The sequence below is a fragment of the Bos javanicus genome, chromosome 10 (assembly GCF_032452875.1).
Source record: "Bos javanicus breed banteng chromosome 10, ARS-OSU_banteng_1.0, whole genome shotgun sequence".
Lineage (NCBI taxonomy): Eukaryota > Metazoa > Chordata > Mammalia > Artiodactyla > Bovidae > Bos > Bos javanicus.
Window position 1 is genome coordinate 60,506,410 of NC_083877.1, and position 27,980 is coordinate 60,534,389.

Below are 27,980 nucleotides of genomic sequence, written 5' to 3' on the forward strand. Positions count from 1 at the left end.
AATTCAGATGTTTGAAATTAAACATGCTTGTGTGACACTCACAAGCTAGTTAAGTATTTTTCCTAAAAAAAAAAATAATAATAATAATCCCCCACTGATTTTTTTTGCCTGTCACCACCTTCCCTCAGGGCTATTTCTTTGAATAATTTTGTCGGTTGGTCCCTATTTAGTTCATCCCCCAAACACCGCTCTCTATAAAGTCTACAGAAAACTATTCAAATCTCACACATGACCTGAGTCCTGAGGTAGACACTGAATGCCTGATTTCATTAGAGCACTTCCTGTTTACCACATGCCTCTTTGAAATGGCTAACGAATTTAAGTATCTGGCATTTGGAGTCAAGCCCCAGATTTTAAATGAAAACCTCATTGGTGACCTTATGAAAAACCATTTCATTAGGTCGTTGGTGGTAGTACAGCTGTATGTTTCTCCAGCCTCAAGAAAAGGGTCTGGCTTCCAGTTACATCCTGGGTCACCCCCTCAATCTGCTGGGGAGAGTGAGTATAATCCAAACCTTTGTAACCAGGTCCACTCACAGGAAACACACTCCAGAATGTGTGTCCCTCATCCTCCTCAAACCACTGACTGAGACCTTCAGAGCAGGTGACAGTCAAAATAATGACGGTATCTCTCACCCTGGAGGTCTATAAAATTCATTCCCAGGGTGTGAGGACCACAGGTGCAGACAATGCAAACAGCAAAAAGGAGCAAGCAAGAGAAGGGAAATGTGCATCTGATTTACTCTTCTATTATGACGATGATTTGATTTTCTTTCTTTTTGACAGGAAGCAGATTTACCAAAAGACCATTATACTTTGGTTAGGGCCACTCACTTCTGAAGAATTTTAATAACAGTAGTTCTTATATTCATTAATCCTCTTTTTAAAACTCTGGCTCATACATTTGAAAGGAGTTAATGATTTTAAAGCAGAACTGGAGAAGGGGACAATAGAATCACGTTTCTATTCAATTATTTCACAGAACATGGTGCCATTTTTAAAAGCAAAAACACAAATTAAGACCTTTCTTCTGACCTTGTTTGCTTAGCACATTTAATGTTAAGGCAATGGCACCCCACTCCAGTACTCTTGCCTGGAGAATCCCATGGACGGAGGAGCCTAGTAGGCTGCAGTCCATGGGGTCGCAAAGAGTCAGACACGACTGAGCAACTTCACTTTCACTTCTCACTTTCATGCATTGGAGAAGGAAATGGCAACCCACTCCAGTGTTCTTGCCTGGAGAATCCCAGGGACGGGGGAGTCTGGTGGGCTGCCGTCTATGGGGTCGCACAGAGTCGGACACGACTGAAGCGACTTAGCAGCAGCAGCAGCAGCAGTACTGAATTGACTGACACCTCCACAGACAGATTCATTCATTCATTAAACCCATTTATTCATGGTCCGAATTGGGGTATTTTTGGAATACCAAAATTCCCAAAAATGTATCCCAAAAATAATTTCAGAAAACTTATAGACATACATAAAACAAAAGAAAAACATACAACATACCACATATTTATTTTATACAGAAATAGAGCTAAAGTGGATGATCTAGAATTATGCTTTCTCAAAACACAGATTCAAATCCAACTGAGATAAGCAATGAAGTTAAGAAGTTCATACTTGTATAATGCCATATGATTTAAATGTGATTTTTCCTTCTTTTCACCTTTGACAACTCTGAGAAAGGTATTATTACCTTATTTAAGAGATGAGAGTGACTTACCCAAAGTCATCTAGCTAGTAAAGATAGAGTTGGAAATTTATCCCACATCCTGCACCTCTTTCTTGCTTCCCCAAGGTCACATTCCTAATGGGCTATGTTTGATATCTATGTCTCACTACTCATATGAGTTCAAATCACCACTCAAGTCTTAGAAATGGTTTCTAAACACAAACTAAGATTTGTGTTAGAAGTGAACATTGCAATGATTAAAGACACTTTGATAGGTTCCTTCTAAAATAAGAAGGAAATGGGGGAAAAAAATCAAAGAACGATCCCTCAGAGATGAGTGTGGGCTCTTCCTAAGAACCCTTCAGTACACACCGTCTCCAAGTTCCCAATCCTGGCATCACTTCAACAAAGCACATTGCTTCAGGCACTTGGTCCCAGGAAACTGTCCCAGGACTGTGTGGGGAGAAAGTCTGCAAAGTTGTTTTCAAAGGCTGCCTCTCTGTGTGCCTTTGTTCCACAGGCAGAGACACTAGCAGTTACTCCAGCAGTATCCCAGTTTGCTGTTGGGCCCACTTAGCTCTCAGCTGGAGGGTCCACAGAGCCAGTTCAGTGTGTATTTCAATTAGCTCTACCACATGCCCTCAGTGACAGATGCACAGCCATGAGGCCCTGAACAGTCCACTACATTGTAGGACTCAAATAGGAAAGCCGCCTAAACCCTTTGAAATTTGGCTCAGGAAATGTAAAGATGACTTGCAGATGAGGGAAGTGGATGGGTAAGATCTGTTGCCCAAACACAGAACTTCGTGAAGGAATTTGCCACTCACAGCCCGGGTGCCTAGCCCTGCTTCAAAGCAGGGCTAGGGGTCATTTTGTGACAAGTTCCTCACTCAGGAGCAGGCTGGGGATATCAGAGAAAGCAGTTCTAAGCCAGCATCTAACATTTTCTTTTCACTACTTCAGATTCCATTCCTGGGAGGTTCCTGAGCCTGGCTGATGCTCTGTGGAGAAGAAAGCAGTCTATGAATATTTTGTCCACAGTCATGCAAAGAAGTAGATAAATAGTGCTGAGACCCTGTCTTAGGCTGATTTCTCTCGGAAGCAGGCCCTGAGACAAGAATTTGTGGGGAGAGAGTGATACAGAGAAGTTTTGGCAGAGGAGTGGAAAATGAGACAGGAAGAGAAGCCAATACAAAGTGCAATGATATGGGAGTTTGTGAGGCTGGGCCCACTGGGCCCTCTGGGACCTGTAGGTATACACCTCAGATGTGTCCAACTCAGATAAGAAAGATCAGGTATTTATCCCCTAACTCTCATCTACCATTGATTGAGGGCTGATTCCAAGAGTTTTAGCTCCCCAGACTTACAGGTTGTCCCACATGCAAAATCAGCACTCTCCTCCAACTGGAAAACATCCTCAGTCCGGGAGGCTCCCTGGGACTTCCAGTAAGAGGGTGTGGTAGGAAAGTGCTAACGTATGGACCCTAACTCAGGAGCCTATCTGTCAGAACCCACCTCTCTCTGACTTTCTCATTGCATTTTGCAGTATTAACAAATCAAAGGGGAAAGTACCAAGTCTTTCTCCTCACCAGGTCAGCAAAGGATGAAATTTCAAATCCCGTCTCTGACAAGTTATTTTCCACACAACAAAAGCAGCTGTGTTGTTGGTGGTTTGGGTTCTATAAATCACAAATGCTTATTTTTAAATCTGAAGAAACACATAACAATTTGAGGATTTAAAAAAAAATGATGAAGTAAATCATCTGTAATCATCCCAATAAAATAACCATCAATTTCCCATCTTACATCCTATGATACATTTTTATGCATACTTCATGCATACTTATACACATATAGTTTGATATAAATGGGACTATGCTGCTGCTGCTGCTAAGTCACTTCAGTCGTGTCCGACTCTGTGCGACCCCACAGATGGCAGCCCACCAGGCTCCCCCATCCCTGGGATTCTCCAGGCAAGAACACTGGAGTGGGGTGCCATCGCCTTCTCCAAAATGGGACTAGACGTAACTTTCTATTGTGGATACTTCTTTTTGCTATCTTCCCCTCACCCTCTTCCAGCTACATGGAACCATCCCCAGTGACTTCTGTGCCCATGTTGAGTTCATAACCATCATGAACACATTCACAATGTTGACCTTCCTCAGTGTTAGCCATTCCCACTCTCCGTGTTCTCCATATTAGTTTGCAGGCCACAGAATAAGTCTGAAGAAATCTGCAAAACTGTGCAGAATGACTCTGCTATAATCCTCACTGTACCCTCAGCACAGTCTATCTTTTTTCTAAGGCATCCTCAAGCCTGGTGCTCTGGAGCTCATGCATGCCTAACCCTTAAGGGGCACAATGCAAAAAGAAGGCTGGACTCCTGCACTTACTTAGAACAAAATCACAACCCACTTTGACTGGAAATTCCCTATTTGTAAAATGGGATACATAATGCTACCTCATACGCTACAATAAAGATTAAATAATGTCTCTCTGGTTATACCTTCCCCACAAGACACCTTTTCCTGGGCCTTCAAACATATACAGATGTTTCCACTCATCAAATTCTTATAACTAAAGCTACTGCCCTTCATTTCTCCTTCTCTTTTACTGTCTGACAACTAAAACCAGTGACCCAAGTCACCACTTCTGAGCCCTCCATGGCCACTCTCACTGTTGAAGATGGTTTCCCAGAGGTCCTTCTTATCTCCAAAAGAACTTCCAAAGCCACAGGATTTCTCAGTCCTCTTATTCCTTAAATAAATTGGTCGCTTCTGGGATTCTTCACTACCTACCTTCTTCACATTCCCTGTAGCACTGAATTTTCCCAGCTTCCCTCTCACCTCTCTGGTCCTTACATGTCCATCCATGACTCAGTTTTCTCCTTTTGTTATTACTAAAGATATCTCCCAAGTTTAACCTCCCCCAGCCTTCTGATCTTCTCTTGTCACCTTCTCTCCAAACTCCGTTCTGGATTCAGCAAACTGAACTCAATCCTCAGTCTCAACTATTATCTCAAAACAAATACACCTGAAGGTTTTGCCCAAGCCAAAAGAAATATGCCAAGCTCCAATTTCTAACCACTTGTAAGAACACAGGCAAGTGTCATCACCTCCCACTTTCCTATCACCTTCCATCCTATGTTCCCCATACCTATGAGTCGCAGCACTATGCTTTCCATCACTTCAGCTTAAAACTACACCCTTTTCAACTCAACACTTAGCCTTCACTTGCACACAACTGCATGCAATGCATGTTCGCTCCTGTGAATGAAGCACTCACGGCTCATGACTGCATGCAGCTCACAGTCAACCCAAGGAGACAGGCATCAGGTACTATTACACAGTGAAGAACTTCCTCCATGTGATAAACTGCTATAGTGGAAAAACATAGGACGTGACAAGAGCATATAAAAGGACATTTAACTTAATGGAAGTTGGGAGGGTGGTCAGGGAAAACTTCCTCAAAGTAATAGCATTTATACCAAAAGGAAGACAGAAACCCAGTCACAGCCTTATACCTGACCTTTCACCAGGTCCAGTCAGAGCTTCTTTCCTTTTGCATCCCTCTCTTATGATCCCATCCCCACTGACACTTTAAGACTTACTTCTCTTCAACCAAGTAAAAGTTCCTGCGGCCAACTTGATGTTTCTAGAGTACGTTAATATCAGCAGCTCCCACTGCTTCCAAGACCAAGCCCGTGATCCTCAGCATGGCACTGAAGGCCATGCTACACCTGGTGCCACCGACACATAGACCCTGTTCCCAGTGCGTGCATGCCCTGCCCAGCGGCCAGGACTCGCTGTCCTGGGAATACTCCATGCCAGCGTCCTGGCAGAGTGAGCTCAACTAAATCAACAGGTTGAGTGAAACTGGCTACATTCCTGGGTGTTTGTTTTTTCTCCACTCAGATTCCAAAAAACTGCAGAACCCCTGAGAACGTTATACCCACTTCTCACCACACAAAGAATAAGCTCCATATTGACCACTAAGTGGCAGGAGCTAAAAACTACTGAATGAGTAATGGCCACTGACAAGACAGGCTCTGTTAAAAAAAAAAAAAAAAAGGTCGCACTGTAAATTTTCCCTGAAGTGTCAAAGGACCACATGAAACCTTCTTTATTGTTTCACATGATGCCACAAGGAGCTCAGGGTATGCAAAATGCCAACAGCATAATTTCCCTTCTCTCCTGCATCACACATTTTGTCCCTCAGTATAATTAAGGGATACTCTCTTTTAATAGACATAAAGCATTTCTGGGAAAGTTTCAGCCACTGAATATGTATAAAATACGAAAAAATTTTTCCTCATTAAAGATTTCTTGTTACTTTGTTAATTTAAGAACATAAAAATGTGCTTCACTTAAAAGAATCATTTACGCAAGTTATAATTATAAATCTCTATTGTGTTTGCCTTGAAATGTTTTAAATTTCAGTTGAAATGCCTCTAAAGACTCTAACTTTAAGTGTATCTACATTAATTAGTTTTGGGAAGCTGTTAGAAGAAGAGCAGGGAGGAACAGAAAGAGGGAAGGAAGACATAAGAACAGAAGAAACTGTGAACATTAAAGCAAAACAAAGAAAAACCATCTTTATTGGTTTAGTGTCCTTTCCTGTGCTATGGAGACTCAAAAAGGTACTCATTTTTCAAAAAGGGATCTTGGGAAAATAGGAGGGGAAAAATAAGTAGTACTTATAGTTTTGCCATGTGGAGTTCTACCTAATCAGTCTCATTTTCAAAGCTATCTTGATTTATCATTTCTCCACTGACCCTTCATTTTTATTGTCTGAAAGCAGAAAGTTTACTCAGATTAAGAAAAGCTTCTTTACTTTTTTAACATGAGAGTTTATTTCCTGATTTAATGAGATCATTTCCAAATAAAAATTATATTCATTCATATGTTGCTGAAAACAGAAAGGTGGCACCATATTATAAGGAAAACACGCTTAGCCGAATTCCAGTCTACATTCACTAGGCATAAGTATATTCTTAACATCAACATCTATCTGCATAGCTTATATTAGCAGTTTTCTATATTACCAATAAATTTTATCTTTATTCCTCTTTTGTACATATATATAATGTTAGATTCTCATGATTTGCAGCAGCATGATTTACAAAATATTCTGCATCTTGATAAAGCCCTTCAATTTTCTTTCCTCCACATTTTAAAAGAGAGAAAAATTCAGAGTACTTAAAATAATGAGTTTTATCTACATCAGTTGGAAGGAGTGTGTGGCAGAAAATCAGTTTCACTGACTAAAGTCCCTCTAAAATGCACATGGCATTATACAGTTAAACTCAGAAGAGTTTATAAACAGCCTCAGGAACAAAAGGTTCTGCAGTGGATAAAAGTTTTCAGCTACCTCTTACCAAGGAGAAATCCTTTTTCTACTAACTGCAAAAAGACATGCCCCCATATCCCATTCTGACAACTTTTCACTACAGAGATTCAGCACCACAATATTATTTCTCTTTTTCTTCTTGTATCTTTGGAAAAGAGTCATTACAACATGAACCCACTTCACATATATTGTACTTGTTTTCGCTCTCCTATGGATCTCATAGACGATATCTAATTTCATGATAAAACTCTGAAAACAATGTTGTGTATGTTTGAGGTCTCCTCAGGAAGGCAGCACTTACTCATCTATCTCAAAAAGTCAACAGGAATAAGCCCTTAAACAAATAAGACACTAATTTCTTCCATCTCCTGAAAGAAGAGGCTTGCCCTAAAAAGGGAAAAACAAAATTCACTGAAGTCTTTGACACTGAAAGGTTAACTGCACTACTTCTCATATATGCACTGATCAGAAGAGTTCAATATTAAAACATTTCTCACTAAAGGTCTTCAGTGAATACTTCCTAAGTAGATTTAAGACTTGACTGGCAAGTGTCTTCTAAACTGGGGAAGAGAGAACACAAACCTTGTGGGTTGAGTTTCTTTAGTAGACACCAAGCCTGCATTTTTCCAGGGACCAGTGATGGCCCCTGGTGCATGTAAGAGGACCAAGGATTGAGGCTATCATTGCTTTTGGTGAAGAAACATGATTAGTTATGGTCATCTCCCAACAATCACCTCCAACTTAGCTTTCTCCACCAATATACCTAACCCATGGCCTGTGTTTCACAGATATAAGTTGAGGTGTCATCGTCTCCCCAGTGCCATGCTAGAAGACTCAACTGTGAAGTAACTTCTAAATAGCTAGAAGTTGCAGGGCATACCTATTGGTTTATTTATCTCCTGAGCTGGAAATCAAATTGCTCTATACTAAAAAAAAAAAAACTCCAGTTATAATATTACTGCTATCAGAATGTTGCCCTAAATTTTAGGGAAAGAGACAAAATAATAGGGAACAAAGAGAAAAAGAACAAGAGAAAGCCTACTTCAAGTTTCACTAATTTGCCAAGTCCATACCTTTGCAGCCAGCCGACACTCCATCACCCTGATGTTGAAATGAGAAGTTGCTGCCTTATTCATTTCCACACAACTGTTGGCAATCACAAATACTGCTCCACTTGGGAGTTTCACATCAGTTGCCCTCAGAGGACTAAATTCTATCAACTTGGCCTATTGGGAAAAAAATGACAGGTGAGATATAAAGTACTAGAATTCAAAAACTGCTTAAACATTTATGATTTACCTTAGTAAAAGTTTTTCCCCAAAATGCATTCATTTATCAATTCAAATATTTTTAATCTTTATTTTTAATTGGAGAACAATTGCTTTACAATGCTGTGTTGGTTCATTAGATATAGCCTAGTGTAGGCCCCTCTAAAAAAAAAAAAAAAAAGGAAATCTGAGTCTTAAAGGATGAACAAAAGTAGGACAGACAGAGGGTTTGTTTCCCCAAATAGAATGTCAAGAAGAAGAAAGAGTATATAAAAGTTCAAAGGCCAAAAACAACATAAGGTGTTAGTAGTTTTAGGTATTGCAATTTAGCTATAGCTTGGAGGTTGAGGGGTGAGGCATGGTGAGATGATAGAATTGGAGGGCTGGTAAACCAAGGGTCAGATTAGGAAGTGCTTTGCAAGCCCAAAGAATTTGGACTTTGTTAAAACTCTACAGCTAACTTATATTAACAGGACTCTTGCCATCATGTCGACTTGTCAGGTCTCATCCAAAACACCCAGAGTTCTTAGCATTAAACCAGGTTTCCTCATGTCTCCTGTCTTTGGCTTAGGGAAATCAACAACAAATACTCTTAATAGGAAGAAATCCAGGTATTCTTGGAAAATAGCCAAGCCTGTAGAAATACTAAGAAGAGATTTTTTTTTTTTTAATGTCTGTTTCTATTTTGGAAATGGGCAGTTTATGGCAACTACCAAAACCTCTGTTCTTGCCTATGGGAGTTATAGCCTAGCCAAGGGGAAGTAGTATTGGCTAAGGAATTCATTCCTGGCTTCCTGTCAGCATTCTTCTCCCTACCACTAAAGCCCCAAAAATGTTGACAGAGAAAAATGATACCATAGAGTAAATTATAAAAGAGAGGGGTTGTGAATATATGTAGCATGAGAACTAACATTGGGGTTTAAAACCAACAGGAGATTATGAAAATGCCATGAGATGCAGTGATTTGGGACAAGAGCAGGAAAAGAAGTCCCAGTAACTAATGAGTTGAGAAATAGCATACTAACAATGAATTAGAAGGAGGAAAAAACCCTAGACACAAGAGGAAAAGAGACTTGAGGCACAATTCTGAAAGCTTAAGGGTGAGGTGATCAACATGAAATGGAGTAGGTGAATTGGTGATAAACCTGAATTACAAAGGAGTTAAGAAATATCATCCTAAAATACAGCCTTAAAGAACAGGCCACCCAGAAACAAACACACTGAGGACCTTTCTGCATAACTTTCCCAAGCTGACATTTCCAGATAGTTCAATGTCACCTACAGTTCCTTCTTCTGCAAGAAATGATATGGATTGGTCCATCCCTCCTCCTTCCGTGCCAATGTAACGCTCACTCTTGGCGCAGATTTCTGCAAGCTCCACCTGGAAAAGTAAAATTGATTTTCACTGTGAGTACATCATAATCTGTTGCTCATTCATTTTCCACTCCAGACATGACAGATGAGTTTGAATTCCAGGGCAGTTCTGATCCATTGATAGTAGCTGCCTATTAACAAAAATCCAAGGATACTCAAGTTCCTTATGTAATATGGCAAAGCACTTACATATAACCTATGCACATCATCTCCTACACTTTAGATCATTTCTAAAATACTTATAATACCTAGAATACTTATAATACCTATAATAGAATGTAAATGCTATGTAAAATAGTTGTAAATAAAATGTGAATGCCATGTGAATAGTTGCTCAGTTCAGTTCAGTTGCTCAGTCATGTCCAGCTCTTTGCAACCCCATGAATCACAGCACGCCAGGCCTCCCTGTCCATCACCATCTCCCAGAGTTCACTCAGACTCACGTCCATCGAGTCAGTGATGCCATCAAGCCATCTCATCCTCTGTCATCCCCTTCTCCTCTTGCCCCCAATCCCTCCTAGCATCAGAGTCTTTTCCAATGAGTCAACTCTTCGCATGAGGTGGCCAAAGTATCAGAGTTTCAGCTTCAGCATCAGTCCTTCCAGTGAACACTCAGGACTGATCTCCTTTAGGATGGGCTGGTTAGATCTCCTTGCAGTCCAAGGGACTCTCAAGAGTCTTCTCCAACACCACAGTTCAAAAGCATCAATTCTTCGGCACTCAGCTTTCTTCACAGTCCAACTCTGAATAGTTGCTAGTGCCCAGCAAATTCAAGTTTTGCTTTGGGGAACTTTTTGGAAATTTTTTTGGAATATTTTTGATCCATGGTTGGTTGAATCTGCAGATGCAGAATCTGAATATAAAAAGAGGCTGATTGTATTTGCTATACCTAAAAGATTCCTCAGAGCAAGCAGTTTCTCCCATCTTTTTATTTGCTCCATCCCTCTCTAAACTGGCATCAAAAATCTCATATGGGCACTCATTCATTTCTGCCTCAGCTTGCTTTGTCTTCCAACAGTGTACTACTGCACAGTCTCCCCACAGCCACAGTGAGGTCACCCAGCTTCATTTTCCAATCCAAAAGTAATGCTGCTCTGTGGTATTTCTATTAAATGCAAGAATCAGGACCAGCATCATCTCATCAAACACATCTTCCTCCAATCAAGATGACAAGGCCCAATAAATGAACAAATTTCTAATCCAAACTGGAAATGTCAAAATATCTGTTTAAGAATCTCCTATGGCTTCCTATTAATAAAATAAGTTCAAATTCCTCAATGTGGCATTTCAAAGCCTTCCAAAATATGCAACCAATCTGCACATGAAATCATATTATCTACCACTCTTTTCCAATTATATTTGTCTCCATAACCATCTCACACATTTATGTAACCTAGAATTATTTCCTGTCTTCTCTCATATAAATCCTATTGCCATTCAATATCCAGCTTATTGGCTACCTACTATGGCCAAGTCACTGGACTGGCCAACTGGCCACTCAAATCTTCCTCCATCATACAGTCTTCCTTCAATACTGTTCCCATTATGGCATCCTGTTTCTCTACATCCCTACAATATTGATAGTATCATCCACTTACTCTATTATTCATTCACTCATTCATTTTTTTCTTCTAAGACTTAATTCAAGCATTTATTTCTCACCTATTTCACTGGGAGTTTCTCCTAAAGTGATCATTCTAAAGCACTGCTATAATTATCCCTTGCTTGCTTGGTTGCCAATGCCCTGATTATCATACTTCTCATCGTGGTACACAACATCTCTAATGACTTATCCCTTGCTCACATCTCCAGCCTGCTCTCCTACCACTAACCTGGTAAACCCTAGGCTCAGACCAGGTTCTTCTGTTCATCACACCCAGACTCCCTCAGTGCCTTTAACAGTGTGATTTTCTATCCTCACTCTACTCAAGCATCACCTTTCCCTGAAGCCCTTGCCACCACTGAAATGCACACATCTACCATATAATCCCTCTTCTTCTCTTCCTGTATAAAACTCTATGCCCATTTATCAAACCATGCTTTAAGTATGGCTTTCCTTGTGTCTTTATCCATCAGTCTATGGGAGGCCACGCAGTGCCCAGACCAGAATCCACTTAACAAATACAACTGAATCACATAGTATTCATTATTACTCTTTAATAGTGTCAGGTTTCAATCACACCTATTAATATTTACCCCAGAAAACTGCCAGTCTTGTGAGAAACGGATAAAATCAGTATTTATTCTGTGTTCCCTACCTCACACAATCCTGAGCACATAGAAAGTACTCAGTAAATACCTGCTGCTGTCACTTTCTGAGACTAGCTGCCCAAGCATCATCTGATAGATCCTGTGTCCTATTCCTTCCTGGATTCACTAATGCTAACTGCCTCATGACACGAGGTAAGCTTGGTATTTTTGACATAATGCACATTGTATGTGGCATGATGAACACAATGGAGATGGCAAAGTTCCTTAATAAGCACATTTTTTAAAAATTAGTAACCAACAGGTCAAAACACTCGGATTTTAAAATGTAAAGAAATAATATACCTAGGAGAACTACATGCATGATTCTATGAGGACTGAGGAGACATGGGCCCCTACATAAGTGACAGGGGCCAGTGTGAAAAATTGCCTTCCCACAACAGCAACGCCAGGTGGCCCAAGTGGGAAAGAACCTACCTGCCAATGCAAGAGACACGAGAGACAGAGGCTCGAACACTGGGTTGGGAAGATCCCCTGGAGAAGGGCATGGCAGCCCTCTCCAGCATTCTTATTTGGAGAATCCCATGGACAGAGGAGCCTGGCAGGCTATGGTCCATAGGGTCAGACATGAGTGAAGTGACTTAGCACGCACAACAGGAATAGCAGTCATATTTACATGCTAAGCTCCTGGCATTATCTCTTTTGTGAACATTATCTCCTTTAGGTCTCCAAACAACCCTCTTCTTATCCTCATTATACAGATGAGGGAAAAGAGACTTGGAGACACAGATAGTGGAGAAGCCAGGATTTGAATTTCATGTGCCTAACTCCCAAGTTTCTGTTATTTTTACACTGGACTTTAATTACACCCCTACCCCTCACCAAATAATATACCCAAATAACATGATCTATTTTTTCTACTACTTCAAAGAGATATGAAATGATAAATGAGATCCTCAAAATTTAAGTATTCTCCTTCTTAAGGGAAAAGACACTAAAGCATCAAGAAGTATATGCTTATTGTTTCTGAAAAAATCTCTGAATGTGTGGCAACAACTGAATACTTCAATGGAAATATGTTAATTTTTGCAGACTATCTATCTCCTCAAGATTCAGAGGGACCCAGGACTCCCCAGCATCTGTGTCAAGGGGAGTCCATCAGCAAGGTTCTGGACATCCCCATCCTGTGCTGCTACTTCTCGTGTTGAACTCTGACATGTGTATCTCATTACTAGACAGACAATAACCAAGAGTTTTAATGGAGGAAAAGAAAAAGAAAGTGAAGATAAGAAATTTTAAGATGAAATAAAGGATTGCTCACTTTATAGTCCCCCCTGAATGCATGAGGAATTTGGTGGTAAATATAGAGGAAAGAAACTAGTATCAGAAGCCTCAAGTCTTGGTTAGAGCCCCAACTCTCCTGCCAACTAGACAGATGTGACCCTAGACAAATGGATTAACTTTTCTGAGTTTCCATTTTTTCATATAGTATTAATAAACCATAACAGTTTTCACAGAATTTATTGACCTGTTACTATGTGCCAGGTACTGTTCCAATTGCTTTGCATAAATTAATCATTTACTTCTCATCATGACTCTATAAGATAGATATCTCCTCTTCATTTTACAAAGAAACTGAGACTAGGCTAATAATTACTAAAGCTGAAATTCAAACTCCACTTGTCTAACCCCAGACTCCATACTCTTAAATACCACACTATATTACCTCCCATCCATAACATAAAATATCTACCTCTCTAGCTATTATTGTGATGATCCAATGAATTAGATAAAAACATCCCATAAACTCTAAAGTATATAATTTAAAATTTTATTATTTTTATATAATGAATGAGAAATCACTTGGTTTATACAAGTGAATAGCTAAATTTCAAGTCAAATGTAAAAACAGGTATAATTAATCTTGAATTCAGGACCATTTTTAAACTGTTCAGGGGGAGTCCTCTGGTGGCCTAGTGGTTTGGATTTCAGGCTTTCACTGCCATGGCCCCAGGTTCAACCCGTTTGGGGAATTGAGATCTTGTAAGCTGTGCGGATAGAAAAAAAAAGATGGGGGAATTCCCTGGTCTGGTGGTTAGGACTCCATGCTCTCAATGCAAGGGCCCAGGTTCAACCCCTCCTCAGGGAACTAAGATCCCACAAGCTGTGTAGCACGCACTGCCCCTAAAAAATAACAGTTTAATTATTCAGGGAAAGAGAGAACTTAAACGATTCTGGGTGACCCTAGAGAACCAGTTCAACAGTAAGGAGTAATGCAACTCAAGACAAACAAGAGAGTTTGTATTCCATTTAAAGCATTGCAATCTAAAATTTTTTGAGGGGGAGGTGGGACATGGAGAGGGCAATCCCTGCTTGCCGAACAAAACATGCCTATAGTATAAACTATAACTACAGGCAAAAGGCTGGCTTTCCCAGTGGCCCTTGCCCTTTACCTCCACACTAAAAGCAAAAAGGTCAAATACTAAATGGCTATGAGATGTGAAGAAACTAGAAACAAAAGGCTTTTTTGGTTGGTTGGTTGGTTTTTAATTTCATATCCTGTTAAAGGAAAAATTTGCACGCTCTGACAATAAGCAAAAATTAGAGCTAGGCCCACAGCCTTAGCCAGAGGTGGCATGACCTGAACTCAGAGAACCATTAATGGAGGACCTTAAGAGCAGGGAATGGAAACAGGAGCAGAGAATGCCTTTCATTCTGGGTGATGTTGGGGAAACATGTGAGCCTGCCTCGCCCTTTCTATCCTTGGGGACACTGAAAATAGAACCATAAAATGTTCCCCAAGAGGTATAATCAGGCAGAGTGACTTGTAAAGACAATAAATACTCCATACGTGCTTGAACTATATAAAATATCAAAAGATTTCATGAGAATAAGGAGTCTTCAAGAATACATTAACAACAGCGTATGGAAAGAAGTCCATTGGAAGTTAACTTCAAGAACAAACCAAATCAAATTTGAGGTCCCAATTCCTGATGCTTGAAGCTCATCCACTTCTCCTATCCCCGAACCCCCTCCTATACGCCCCCTGACTCACACACACACAACACCTCAATACACTTACATGCAACCTGAGAAAAACAGCAAAGCCCTAACCAAGGAGGAATTCATCCCCCTCCCTCCAATGTATTTTCAAGCATTTCAAGAACCCCAGGCATCTCCAAACTTCTAGTCCCTTGTGGCATTTAGCTCTATCCCTTCCTGAGAATCATTGGGGAAGACAATCTGATTACATGGGAAACTCTTCCAAAAGTTTGTAGCCAATAAACTCATTTCTATTTTGACTCCTGCCCTCTGGACAGTTAGGAGAAACTTGGCATTATTCATAGATCTTATTTTAAAGGTACTGAAGATAGTTAATGAAGCTAATTTAGCCCTTTGTGTGGTTCTTCTCTTGAAGTGGCCTGGGAAAGAACCAAAAATCACATGGGCTCCCAAATTAAACAGTGTGCCCATATGCTGACCAGTGGGGATCCAGTAAGAGCAGAAATAACAGTGTTAGGTTTTAATAGTCACCAAGAAGGGATAAAGATTCATGAATGTGTTGCCTAGCTAACACTGGATATTCATAAAGACAATAATAATACAAAAGACTTCAAGATATTAATACAGTAAACTTTATTTTTGACAGTTTTTACTAATGAGATTATTAAAAGTAGAATAATTACATAGACAAAAAATGTTCATCATTTCCTATGGGAAGCCTTGCTATTCAGAACACAGACCCTAACCCAGACAGCATCATCCAGCTGTTGTCAACCACACTTAGTGCAAGTTAAGAAAAAGGAAGAAAATGAACAGCCCTATTCATTCATTCAACAGTCATTTAAATACTAGTGTCCTACAGATAGGTGGAATGTCTTCCCTCGAGGAGCTCACGAGACTGATATTGTCTCCAGGTGAACAAGTCTTTCAAAAGAAACTTCTTTCTTTCAAAAGAAAACTAGTGTTCCAGACAATGATTTGTCCCCTACATGTGCTATCCACCCACCTCCATGCAACTATCTGCCCAGGAGGCTGCCCAACATGAACTATATTGAGAGGTTCCCATGTACTCTGCTTCCCATTGGGTTCTTCCAACAGATTCTGGCAGGAAATGAGGAATGGTGAGGGGGCAGGCAGTGAGTTCACCCTCATGAGGTCACTTTCAGACCTAACGGCATAACAACCCAGCTACAACTAGTCCTGAGTATTCCCAATATCTCCAGCTTTGTAGATCATCCCTATGAAATAAACTGCCCTTGATGAATGGGTGTACCATCTACTTTTTGTTATGACCCTGGCTGATATATCAAGATAAAGTGAAAATGTTAATGGCTCCCCTGACTTTTCTTTACCGCAAATATTTTCTCAGCTTTCTCTCCATGCAATCCGTCTTCACACTAACTTTCAAAATGCCTGGGTGCTTACGTGGCGCTATTTTCAAATTCTTCCCCAAATTGGCAAACCTGTTTAGTAGACCCCAGCCAAGTAGGAGAAACTTCAAGAAATAGCACCAAGGTAAATCTAAAAGAAACTGATGTAGACTAGCTGTGTTTTGTAACATGAGTGATGACCAAGCTCTAACTTGTATACACTGTAGTGTTCTAAAGTGGGGAGGAAAAGTAGGTTTTCTTTAATTAGAAAAAGAAGAAGAAGAAGGCTATTGTTTCTTCTTCACATCTCTAATTCAAAGAGATTAGCAACTTTCATATTTTTAACTTCAAGAAAATTTGCCTCAGGACAATGACAGCCAGTTTCCAAATGAACATAAGAGATGCAACTGCCTCGGAAGGTTCATGCTGAAAAGTTCCAGTAAATAATGCAGGAAAGGAAAAAGGAGGACTTCAAATATTTAAAAGATCAGCATCTATGAGGAAACAACACTGAAGAGGATTCCCAAAAGTAAATCTGAAAAACCAGCTAAAATCTAGAACCATCAGAGAGTATGTGCTCACAAGCGTATGTCACACACACACAAAGAACAAAATGGACTCCTTCATCTATATTGAAGAGGACGTAATCTAATGAATCTGGAAAAAGGCTAGTAATTGGAGAATGTGGCTCTCAAAATATTTAGCATGCTTACTGGGGGCAGAAGCACAGTATTCAAGGCATCTCCCTTCCAACTGTAAAGAAAAAGACAAAGACCACTTCCCTAACCTAACTGACCTGCAATCTGAGTCATGGAGGGATCCAGGCTCTGAGAGGAGGCCTTCAACAAGGCAGGAACCCTGTATTTTATGTGAAACAGTTTGGGATTCCAGGTCCATGGGGAACATGAGAAAATGTCTATGATAGGTTTCTCATAGACCTCAACCATCATGACTTGTATTGGATGAGGTTGAACATTCTTAGGTGCCTGGCAACATACAATCTTTAATAAAAGATGATCTGTATGTGTACAGATGTGTGTGGTAAGACTATTAAAATGATAACATAAATCCAACAAGAAATAATAAGATGCAAAAGGAAAGAAAACAGCACCCTATGCGCTACTCTAAGTGAGGCCCTCAGACACAGTAACAGTGTCTCTAGGGGACAGGTTGGAAATACAGACTAGGGCCTTAGACCTGCTGAGTTAGAATCTGTCACTTAACAAGAACCCCAGGTGATTTGTATTCACATTAAATTTGAAAACACTCCTCTAAAATATTTCCTACACCAGGGCCTTCTTAATAAATTAAGCACATAGGAAAGAATCAGTAGGAAAGAAGGGAAACTAAGAAATGCTGAATGTCTTCTAAGGCAAGATACTGCAAGGATATTTCATATGTGCTAACTGTTTAGTCTCCAAAAGGACCCTGAAATGTCAAAAGTATAATTTCTACTTTATAGAGGAGGAAATTGAGGCTCAAAAAGGTCAATAAATTAACCTAAGCTGCCCCTGAGAAAACCGTAATTGAAAAGGACACATGTACCCCAAAGTTCATTGCAGCACTATTTACAATAGCTAGGACATGCAAGCAACCTAGATGTCCACTGACAGATGAATGGATAAAAAAGCTGTGGTATATATATACAGTGGAGTATTACTCATCCACAAAAAGGAACACATTTGAGTCAGTTCTAATGAAGTGGATGAACCTAGAGCCTATTATACACAGTGAAGTAAGTCAGAAAGAGAAGAACAAATATATATTAATGCATATATATGGAATCTAGAAAGATGGTACTGATGCACCAATTTGCAGGGCAGCAATAAAGATGTAGACAGAGAACAGAGTTGTGGACACAGAGGGGGAAGAACAGGGTGGGACAAATGGAGAGAGGAACACGGTAAAATATACACTGCCATATGTAAAACAGATAGCCAATGGGAATTTTCTGTATGACTCAGGGAGCTCAAACTGGTGCTCTGTGACAGCCTAGGCAATGGCAACCACTCCAGTACTTTTGCCTGGAAAATCCCATGGACAGAGGAGCCTGGTAGGCCACAGTCCATGGGGTTGCTAAGAGTCGGACACGACTGAGCGGCTTCACTTTTACTTTTCACTTTCAAGAATTGGAGAAGGAAATGGCAACCCACTCCAGTGTTCTTGCCTGGAGAATCCCAGGGATGGGGGAGCCTGGTGGGCTGCCGTCTATGGGGCCGCACAGAGTCGGACACGACTGAAGCGACTTAGCAGCAGCAGCAGCAGCAGAGGGGTGGGATGGGGTGGCAAGTAGGAGGGAGGTTTAGGAGGGAGGGGACATATGTATACCTATGGCTGATTCATGTTGATGTATGGCAGAAATCAATACAACATTGTAAAGAAAGTAAGCTTCAATTAAAAATTAATTTTTTAAAGAAGATACATAGAGCAATGTCCCTCTCTGATCCTACCTTCTAAATAACCAATGTTAATAGCTTAGGACATTACTGTTTTTTTTTTATCAGTGTCCTCAAAACTACACACATCTCTCTCCCTCTCCACATAGGCACACAAAAAATTTTCCCCAACTTTGCATGCTGTGCTCAGAAGGAATTGTATTATACACATGATCCTGAAAACTTATTTTTTCACTTAATGATAAGTCATGGATTGTGAGAAAAAATTAACCTAAGCTAAGAGTCAAAGCCTGATAGGGTTGGCCCCAAAGTCCACCAGGCCAACCTTGTCTGCCTGCCTCAGAGCATGGAGGCTGTACCCAGACACTGGGCCCTGGTAAGAACATGGAGCAAAATGCATGCATCAGTTCAGTTCAGTTCATGAACTCTCAGTCATGTCCGACTCTTTGCAACCCCATGAATTGCAGCACGCCAGGCCTCCCTGTCCATCACCAACTCCCAGATACCAGAACTGAATATCCCTTCTGTTAAAATGAAAAATGGAATTGACCATGGGGCCCTAGGATGCAGGTATTTCTGAATCATCACAACTTCATTCCATCTTATCCCCAGGTTAAAAAGAAAAAAATCCACCTAGCTTGATGGTTTGGGGCTTGAAGGCCTTTTCCGTTATCCCTTTCCAAATACAATCCCACATACCTCCCCCTACAAACAGCCACAACCCAAAGTGATTACAATATAAGGCTGACATGTTGGTATGATTTCTACAGCCTAATAATAATAATAGCAGCTAATACATTGAGTCAGACATTATTCTAAGCACTATTCATAAACTACCAAATCCATGAAGGAAGATTTATTGATAAATGCATTTTATAATGAAGAAACAGAAGCAAGGAGAGATTAAGTAAATTGACCAAGAACATTCAGCTAGTAAGTGGAAGAGTCAGCATTTGAACTCAGAGTTTTGGCTCTAAGCTCTCAACCACAATACTATTCTTTACCCCCAAGGGGAGCAGAGGTTCAAGGGTGAACAAGGAACCCAAAATATAGAAGTCCCCAAAAGCTTTCTGGGCATACTTTTATCCATCATTAGCACAATTAATTCAATCCCTTTCATTGTTTAAATTCAAAACAAAGAAGGAAAGAAAGGAAGGGCAGCGAACACATACCAAGGTAACTATTATTGGGAAGATGGGAGGAGGCAAGACAGAATTGGAAGAAAAAAAAAAAAAGTTGTTGTGGGAAGACAGCAGGAGGCAGAAGCCTGGCCAGACTGATGGAATCAGACAAGAATATGAACCAAGTCATTGCTACTAAATACCAAAGGGCCTACAAAGGCCTGTGGTATAGGCTGGTGTTGCTTGCTTGGCTGGCAGACCATTTATTTTGGCTCTGACCTTTGAAGAATGCTAAATAATGATGATAATAATGGATGGGCAGCAGGCCTGCAATCTCCGTGGTTTGGCAAGTGTGTCCTGGAACTGCACGTCCCTGCCCGTGGTCAGAGGGACACTCCCACTCCTTGGGGAAGGTTCTTCATGTGGAGTTTTAAGCAGCACTGTCCTGACCCACCCTCAAGGTCCAAACTGCAAGAAATCTGATTGCAAGCCAAAGTGGACTCTCCAGGAGAAGGTAACTATTCTTCTTCCCCCAACATAATTGTTCAAATTAACACTTGTTAATTTTCCTCATATCACTCCAATTGCACAGAAAGGGACCCAACCAAAAGAGAACAGAATAACTTCCATGAATCATCATCTAGTTTGACCAAATCTGTAACTCAGTGGACACATTTGTCTGGGAGAAAGGATTCAATGTGCACAGTATTCAATTCACAAAGCCTTTACCATGAAGTGGGAAGAATCTTCAGGGTCAGGAAATGGTGGAGAGTGTTAAAAGAGTTGTTACAAGGGAAATCTGAGTTGTGCTCAAACATTATTCCAGGAGCATCTACTGAAGGTCACTGTAAGAAACAGTCACATGAATATCATTTTGCATTTGTTTTCAAACTGCTGGAGAGATTGCTTTGTGTGCTATAAGGAATCCACGTGAGGAAAGTGTTTTAGAAGTTAGTACCCCTGGAGGAAACATTACCTTCTCTGGAGACCTGGAATGGTTTCTCTGGTTTGATCACAAGACCTATATAAATTACTCTTTCCCTCTTCCGTTGGTTTCCAATAATCTCAGTAAATACAGTTAAACACAGAATTACACTAAGTAATTAACTTAGGGTGGCTTCCCAGGTGGCACAGTGGTAAAGAACCTGCCCGCCAGTGCAGGAGACGCAAGGGACACAGGCTCAACCCCTGGGTCAGGAAGATCCCCTGGGGTAGCGAATGGCAATCCACTCCAGTATCCTTGACTGGAAAATGTCACGGACAGAGGAGACTGGCGGGCGACAGTCCATGAGGTCACAAAGAGTCAGACACGACTGAGGGCCACACGCACAGTTAACTTATGTGTGCTTAACTTGGTGTGCTTTCATTCTTCTTTCCTTTGCCCTGGTTTTTAATTTCTAAGTTATTAATCTTATTGAATAAATATTCTTGGAGGTATAATTCCTACAATTTCCCATAAAAAGTAAATAAGCACTCGGTACAAGTAAAACAAAATTGAGACCTAACAGGCATCAAGTGAATAGTCACGTTAAGTAGGGCAATGATAATGATGGAGTATATTCTAAGAAGGAATATCATGTATGAAACGAGTCGCCAGTCCAGGCTCGATGCACGATACTGGATGCTTGGGGCTGGTGCACGGGGACAACCCAGAGGGATGGTGTGGGGAGGGAGGAGGGTTCAGGATGGGGAACACATGTATACCTGTGGCAGATTCATTTTGATATATGGAAAACTAATACAATATTGTAAAGTTAAATAAAATAAAATTTAAAAAAAAAAGAATGTCAAGGAAGTCCAATAACCATATCCCATAAGGAACTAGTGAAAGAACAGTGAATGTGTGAGGAACCAGAAGATCTTCCTTAAACTTTAAAAGACTGTAATATCAAAAGAAGGAGAAAATTCAGAATTTAGATAGAAAGGGTAGGTTGTGATTAAATATAAGAAAAAAATCTTCCCAATGACCAAAATGGTCCAGGAATGAAAAGGGCTAATTTGTGAAACAATGGGATTACTGGGGATACTCAAGTGGAGGTTAGAAAACTATTTCCTATGAATGTTGAAGAGCAGAATTATGCTTGGGTTGGGAGGTGACTACAATAAGTAACACCTAGATAGAGGGTCTCTGAAATCTGAGGTTCAGGAGCAGGAACCTCTTAACTTTAACTGCTAGGGAAACTATAGATTTCTTCACCTTCCCCAAGAACATAAATATTATATTCAACAAAAGATGAAGTTAAAAACAGAATCCCCAGAGACAAAAGGATTGGTACAACTCTGACTTAGGGAACTCATGCTTGCTTCAAAACGTACTTCCAAGAAAATAGATTTCCTGCCCTTGTGGAGTAGGAGAGGGAAGTAAAAAAAGAACTTCATAAAACACTAAGGAATATCCATTCTGGTCCATCCACCAAATGTGGGTTCTCAGACACACCTCTAGTTCCCACCCATCATCTTCATGAGGCCCCTTCAGGCACACACTGACTTGGGGCTACCAGAGCAGTTTACATCCACTCTCTGTGCAATCTGCCAGCTTCCCTCTGCACTGCATGATGTCTGATGTAAGGGCAGCCAGAGACAGGTTCACGTGATCTTTTATATAACACTTTAGACATACGTTCAGAGCTCTATACCACACACTGAGCTTCCCAGGTGGTGCTAGTGGTAAAGAACCCGCCTGCCAATGCAGGAGATGTAAGAGACGCAGGTTCAATCCTGGGTTAGGAAGATCCCCTAGAGAAGGGCATGGCAACCCACTCCAGTATTCTTGCCTGGAGAATCCCATGGACAGAGGATCCTGGCAGGCTACAGTCCATGGGGTCGCACAGAGTTGAAAGCAACTTAACTTCACACGACTGAAGCAACTTAGCACGCAAGCCCATACCACACACTATGGAGAAGCAAATGTAGTGCCAAGACCCAATATACGCTTTCATGAACGGATCACCTTATTACAAATCTAGAGTATAATTCAAAAGGCAGAAAAACTGACCAAGAATATTTGTCTTTTGGAAAATAAATGTCTGATTGCAATCTCTTTGTTCAAGTTTTCATTCCTTGTTAAGTACCAACATGTAGTCATTCCTGACAACTCCCCAAAGTTATAAATGTCATAACTAGTGTGTTCAACAAAAGACTAATATGAAAACAGAAACACTCTCCTGGATCTAAATACAGAAATGCCAGCCAATAGTTCAGCAAACTATTGGCAGAAGGTTTCAAGGAAGGGCAAATAATTTCTAACAGAACAGAAACTAATCTAGCCCAGGATATATACTCAGTTGGTACAGTAATTTGTCACAAAACACACCCATCCACTTTACACACCATCAAAACATGGAATGGGAGGCATTAACACTGTCTTAAATGGGGTAATAGAAAAAAAGGGGAGAAAAAGATAATGACGGTTTAAGAGATACCAGAGTAAGGATGGTCCCTGGCTGCTTTGCAAGGTATTAATAAATGCTGGACTCTCCATTCTTGGACCAGACAGCAGCCTGCAACATCAGGGACTGTCCTGACCACCGGTGCCTTGGATGGCTCTGCTCACTTTCACTCCCCAATTCACAAGTCTTTCCTTCCACTTCTTCTGGGAGGATATATTACTTGTTCCTACAGCTTAAGTTTTAGCTCTTCAAAGCATTCTGGAATACTCTGTGCTTATGACAACATATGATGTAGTAATTTTGAAAAGTAAGTCATGTTTGCCTAACTCCAACTCAAGTTTCACATCTCAACTTACTCCATGAAGTCTTCCCTAAAAGCTGCCCCTCCCCATGTAAACTGGGTTCTTCCTATTTTTCTTTCTCACAGTCTATTTTCTTCACAGCATTTATTACAGTCTGTATATAGATATTTGTGTATGTTTGTTTAACACTGGTCTCTCCCATTTGTCTAAGCTCCATGAAGGGAGGGAGCATGTATCTGTTCACCTCTGTATTTCTAATATCTACCCTATCTGATGAAAATGAATGTTGAATGAATAAATGAACAAATGAATATATAATGTCAACATCCTGTTCTCCTACTAATCTGCCATATTCAAGACAGAAATATCCACCCAAGAAATGAACATGTACCAAATAGAAACCCTGAAACTGCTCAATCACTACTCAATCATATCATGACATTGGCACATCTTGGAGAGTGTGAAACACCACTTACTTTCCCTCTTATGCTTTATTTAGATTCATTCTTGCTTCGACTTCTGTGTGCTGCCATTATTGAAGAGATTGGTGCTCCCCATCGTGAACTGAGGCCCTGGGACAGAAGACCTTTACCCTTTTACTTGGCTTCTATACTTCTTCATACTGATTTTTAGTTTATCTTAATTACATGACTTAGCAACTAAACAACAAATTTCAGGAAACCAATAGACCAATTGTTTTCAAACAACTGGTACCAACCCATTACCTAATTATGGAATCAATTTAGTGGTTCAAAATATGTTTTTTAAATAGAAGCTAAGAGAGTATTCTTGCCTGGAGAATTCCATGGACAGTCCATGGGATAGCAAAGAGTGAGACATGACTGAGTGCCTAACATTTTCACTTTCACTTTTCAAGAGAATAGAATGGAAAGCACTGCAAGTAGAAAACATAAGCATTGTTTTGTGAAACTTTTCAGAGTGTGTTTGCCCCTGTATATTACACGTTATATTGCAATATAAAACACATTTTACATGAGTCATGGTCCAAAATTTTAAGAAACTTTAACTTAAATTAACTAATATTAGGGGAAATCTTGATAGCAATCTACAAATAGGTAGTTTATAGGTCAATGCTTATTTATGAATCCAGCTTTCCTTTCATTAAATATTAACAAGTTTCCTAAAATCTGCACAGAAAAATCTGATTCCTAATACTTTCAGCCTTAAACTATGCTGAGATTCTCTAGTTCTTGATACTGAGGCTAAAAATCTAACCTGTCCCAGAATCAGGCCAAAGCAGTCATGTCTACAGCTATAGGAATGTGGCCCTTTCCCCTTATGGATTCATCCTATTTCCTATTTAATTCCTCTCCTCGCCAGAAAAAGCCCTTCTCAATTCTCCCCTATCTAATAAGCAGATCTAATACTTCTCTTCTGAGCTACCCTTTGAAGTCTCTCCAACTATGATCGAATCCTAGTTCTTTCTTTGTACTCTGAGGTCTCCCCTCCCTATCCCTAACTTACCCTTTGTGATGTAATAAAAAATACATACTTGATTTTTGTTCTAGAACCTAAAACCCTTAGATCCTCTGGAGTGATGAGTGCCTTTTATATGCTAGTGAGAAGACTGGTAACTAGAGGCTCCCACCTAGCTTCAGAATGGAGGCTGGTCCCCAGAAGGAGCAATGCATGGACTAGAGTACTGGGACTTTCAGCCCAACCCACTCCCACACCGTCATCTCCAGGGAGGAGAGAGGGGCTAGAATTAAATCAATAACCAATAGACCATGATTTAATCAATTGTGCTTACATAATGAAGCCTCCATCAAAAAAAAACAAAAAAACTCTAAACAACAGGATTTGGAGAATTTTGATTTGGTGAACACATCAAAGTGCCAGCAGGTTAGCACACATGAAGAAGGCACAGTAGTTCTGTGGTCCTTTCTCACCCAGTACCTTCTCCTATGCATCTCCTCCATTTGGCCATTCCTGAGTTGTATTGTTTACAATAAACCAGTAATGGTAATTAGAGAGTAATAGTAAGTATTCTAGAGTTCTGTGAGTCACTCTAGAAAATGATTGAACCTGAAGAGAGAGTTGTGGGAACCCTTAATTTTATAGCTGGTTGGTCAAAAGGGCAGGTGACATGACAACCTGAGACTTGCACCTGGCATCTTAAGTGGTCAGTTTTGTGGGACTGAGTCCTTAACTTTTAGGATCTGACACTAACTCCAGGGAGTGTTAAAACTGAATTGGATTGAACGGATTGAAGGATACCCAGCTGGTATCTGGAGAGCTAGAGAACTGGTTGGTATCAGAAAAATGCCACACACTGGGTGTCCGAAGTGTTGTAAAAATAGGTCATATCCCTCCTTCCTTCAAAGTCCCAGCCACTTCTCTATCTCTTTCTTTTAGAGAGAGAGAAATATTCACAGTTACATTTTCTCATTCCCCAGGCTCCAAGACCATCTCCGCCACAGCTTCTCAATTTTTAGTATATATGTGCTGCTGAAAAAGTACCTCATTGCCTTTTCATAAAAATAGGTTTATGATCTGACCTCTGTTTAGTTCTTCTGCCATAAGCTCCTGCTGTTTTGAACACACAGTCCGAGCTCCTGTCAAACTAATTTGAGTTTTATGATAATCCTAAATTCTCTATGCCTCCATGTCTTTGCAAATGCTATTCCACCTGCACTCATTCAACAAACATTTACTGAGTACCAATTGTTGGAGAAGGCAATGGCCACCCACTCCAGTACTCTTGCCTGGAAAATCCCATGGACAGAGGAGCCTGGTGAGCTGCAGTCCATGGGGTCACAAAGAGTCGGACACGACTGAGCGACTTCACTTTCATTTTCCCTTTCATGCATTGGAGAAGGAAATGGCAACCCACACCAGTTTCTTGCCTGGAGAATCCCAGGGATGGGGGAGCCTGGTGGGCTGCCATCTATGGGGTCGCACAGAGTCAGACACGACTGAAGTGACTTAGCAGCAACAGTTGGAAAGGTGCTATTATAGGTTCTGGGCATATGACAGGAGGGTAAATGAGACCAGAATTCTATACTCTTCTCACTTAATAACTGTGGTTGATTGCTCTTTCACTGAGACTAAAATCAAGCAGCAACTCCTCTGGGAAATTTTCATGGCCTCCTAGAATTGAGTGACATACTCTAACTCTGGGCTCTATCATAGCACTTATTAGTACAACATAGTGGTTAAAACATATCAGTTTCCTCATCTCCAAAATGGGAGTTGCAAAAATTACTCATTTCATTGGGTTGTTGTAAAAATTTTAAAAGCCTAGAATACAGTTAGTGCACAATAAATGCTGGCCACAGTAACTGGCCAACCAGGAATCAATATCCCATGCCACTCCAGGTTCTTTCCACCTACCATTCCCATGGCCTGGAAAGTTGTTCCTCTGAAATATCTGCTCAAATGTCACCTTATCAGACACTTTCCCACATTCCCCTAAAAGATATTAACACCCCCTACCACTCTCCACCTCACACCCTGCTTTGTTTTTCTTCAAGGCTTTTACCATCTTATGTTATCTTTTCCTTTATTTTCTGTCTCCCTTTAATCAAATGTAAACTCTATGAGAGAAAGCACTTTTTTGTCACTACCCTATCTCCAGTGCCTAGAAAAGTGCCTGCTACAAAGTAAACATTCTATAAAATTTTGCTAATTGGATCAATGCATGCACTAAATGTGGGTTCTTTGAATCATAATATTTTCAGAAGGTACAAAGATTTTCTTTTCTTCACAGTATTCAAAATGACAATGAGTCCAATGAATTGTTAAGATTATGGGTTATTTTTTAATTTAATTTTAACATACTTTTAAATCCTCCAGTGTTTTTTAATGAGAAGGTACTGGGTTTTATAACAAGAAAACTAAATATCAAGGAAACTATAATCATTCTTGATGAAATCACAAAAAACCTGGAGTTTGTAAAAATATGTTTTCACCCATTTAAGATGAGCCATAAGATAGAGGCTCTTATCTATTTATGGCTATTTATAGCTATCTATCTCATCTATTTATGGCTCTAGGAACCCACAGCTCACCAACTAGCCTCAAAACTAAAACTCACACTTAAAAATTGTTCGTATTCTCATTGCCATTACTTTTAGTCAATATTTACATATTTTAATTACAATACTACAGTTAGAAAATACATCATTGATCTTAAATTTCTGGTCAACAAGCAAAAACTCCCACTTAACTACTTTATAACAATATGTAAAGGCTATATAACACCTATCTCCTTTCTCCAGTAGACAGGAAACTAGGAAACAGAAATTTAAACTAAGAGAGCATGAGACTTTAATAAAGTATGAAGAATACAGCTGGGGATAAAAGAGATGTTTCCACCTCATCAAGAGAAATTTGCACCTTTGAACACATTTGACTGAATTCTAATAAGGCGAATGAACCTAGAGCCTAATATACAGAGTCAAGTAAATCAGAAAGAGAAAGACAAGTACCATATATTCATGCATATGTATGGAGTCTAAAAAGATATTAGTGATGATCCTGCTTGCAGGTTAGCAAAGGAGAC

At 40.2% G+C, this 27,980-nt stretch overlaps 1 protein-coding gene across 5 annotated transcripts in view; it reads right to left on the bottom strand.

The window, feature by feature from the left end:
- Positions 1-27,980, bottom strand: part of GALK2 (galactokinase 2) — a 155,164-nt gene that overhangs the window by 42,113 nt on the left and 85,071 nt on the right. For all 5 annotated transcript variants that reach the window (XM_061428814.1, XM_061428813.1, XM_061428812.1 and 2 more), the window contains 2 exons: positions 9,575-9,673; positions 8,098-8,250 (listed from right to left, as the gene is read on the bottom strand). In XM_061428814.1, the coding sequence (XP_061284798.1) occupies positions 8,098-8,250; positions 9,575-9,673 (252 nt within the window). The remainder of the gene's footprint in view (positions 1-8,097; positions 8,251-9,574; positions 9,674-27,980) is intronic.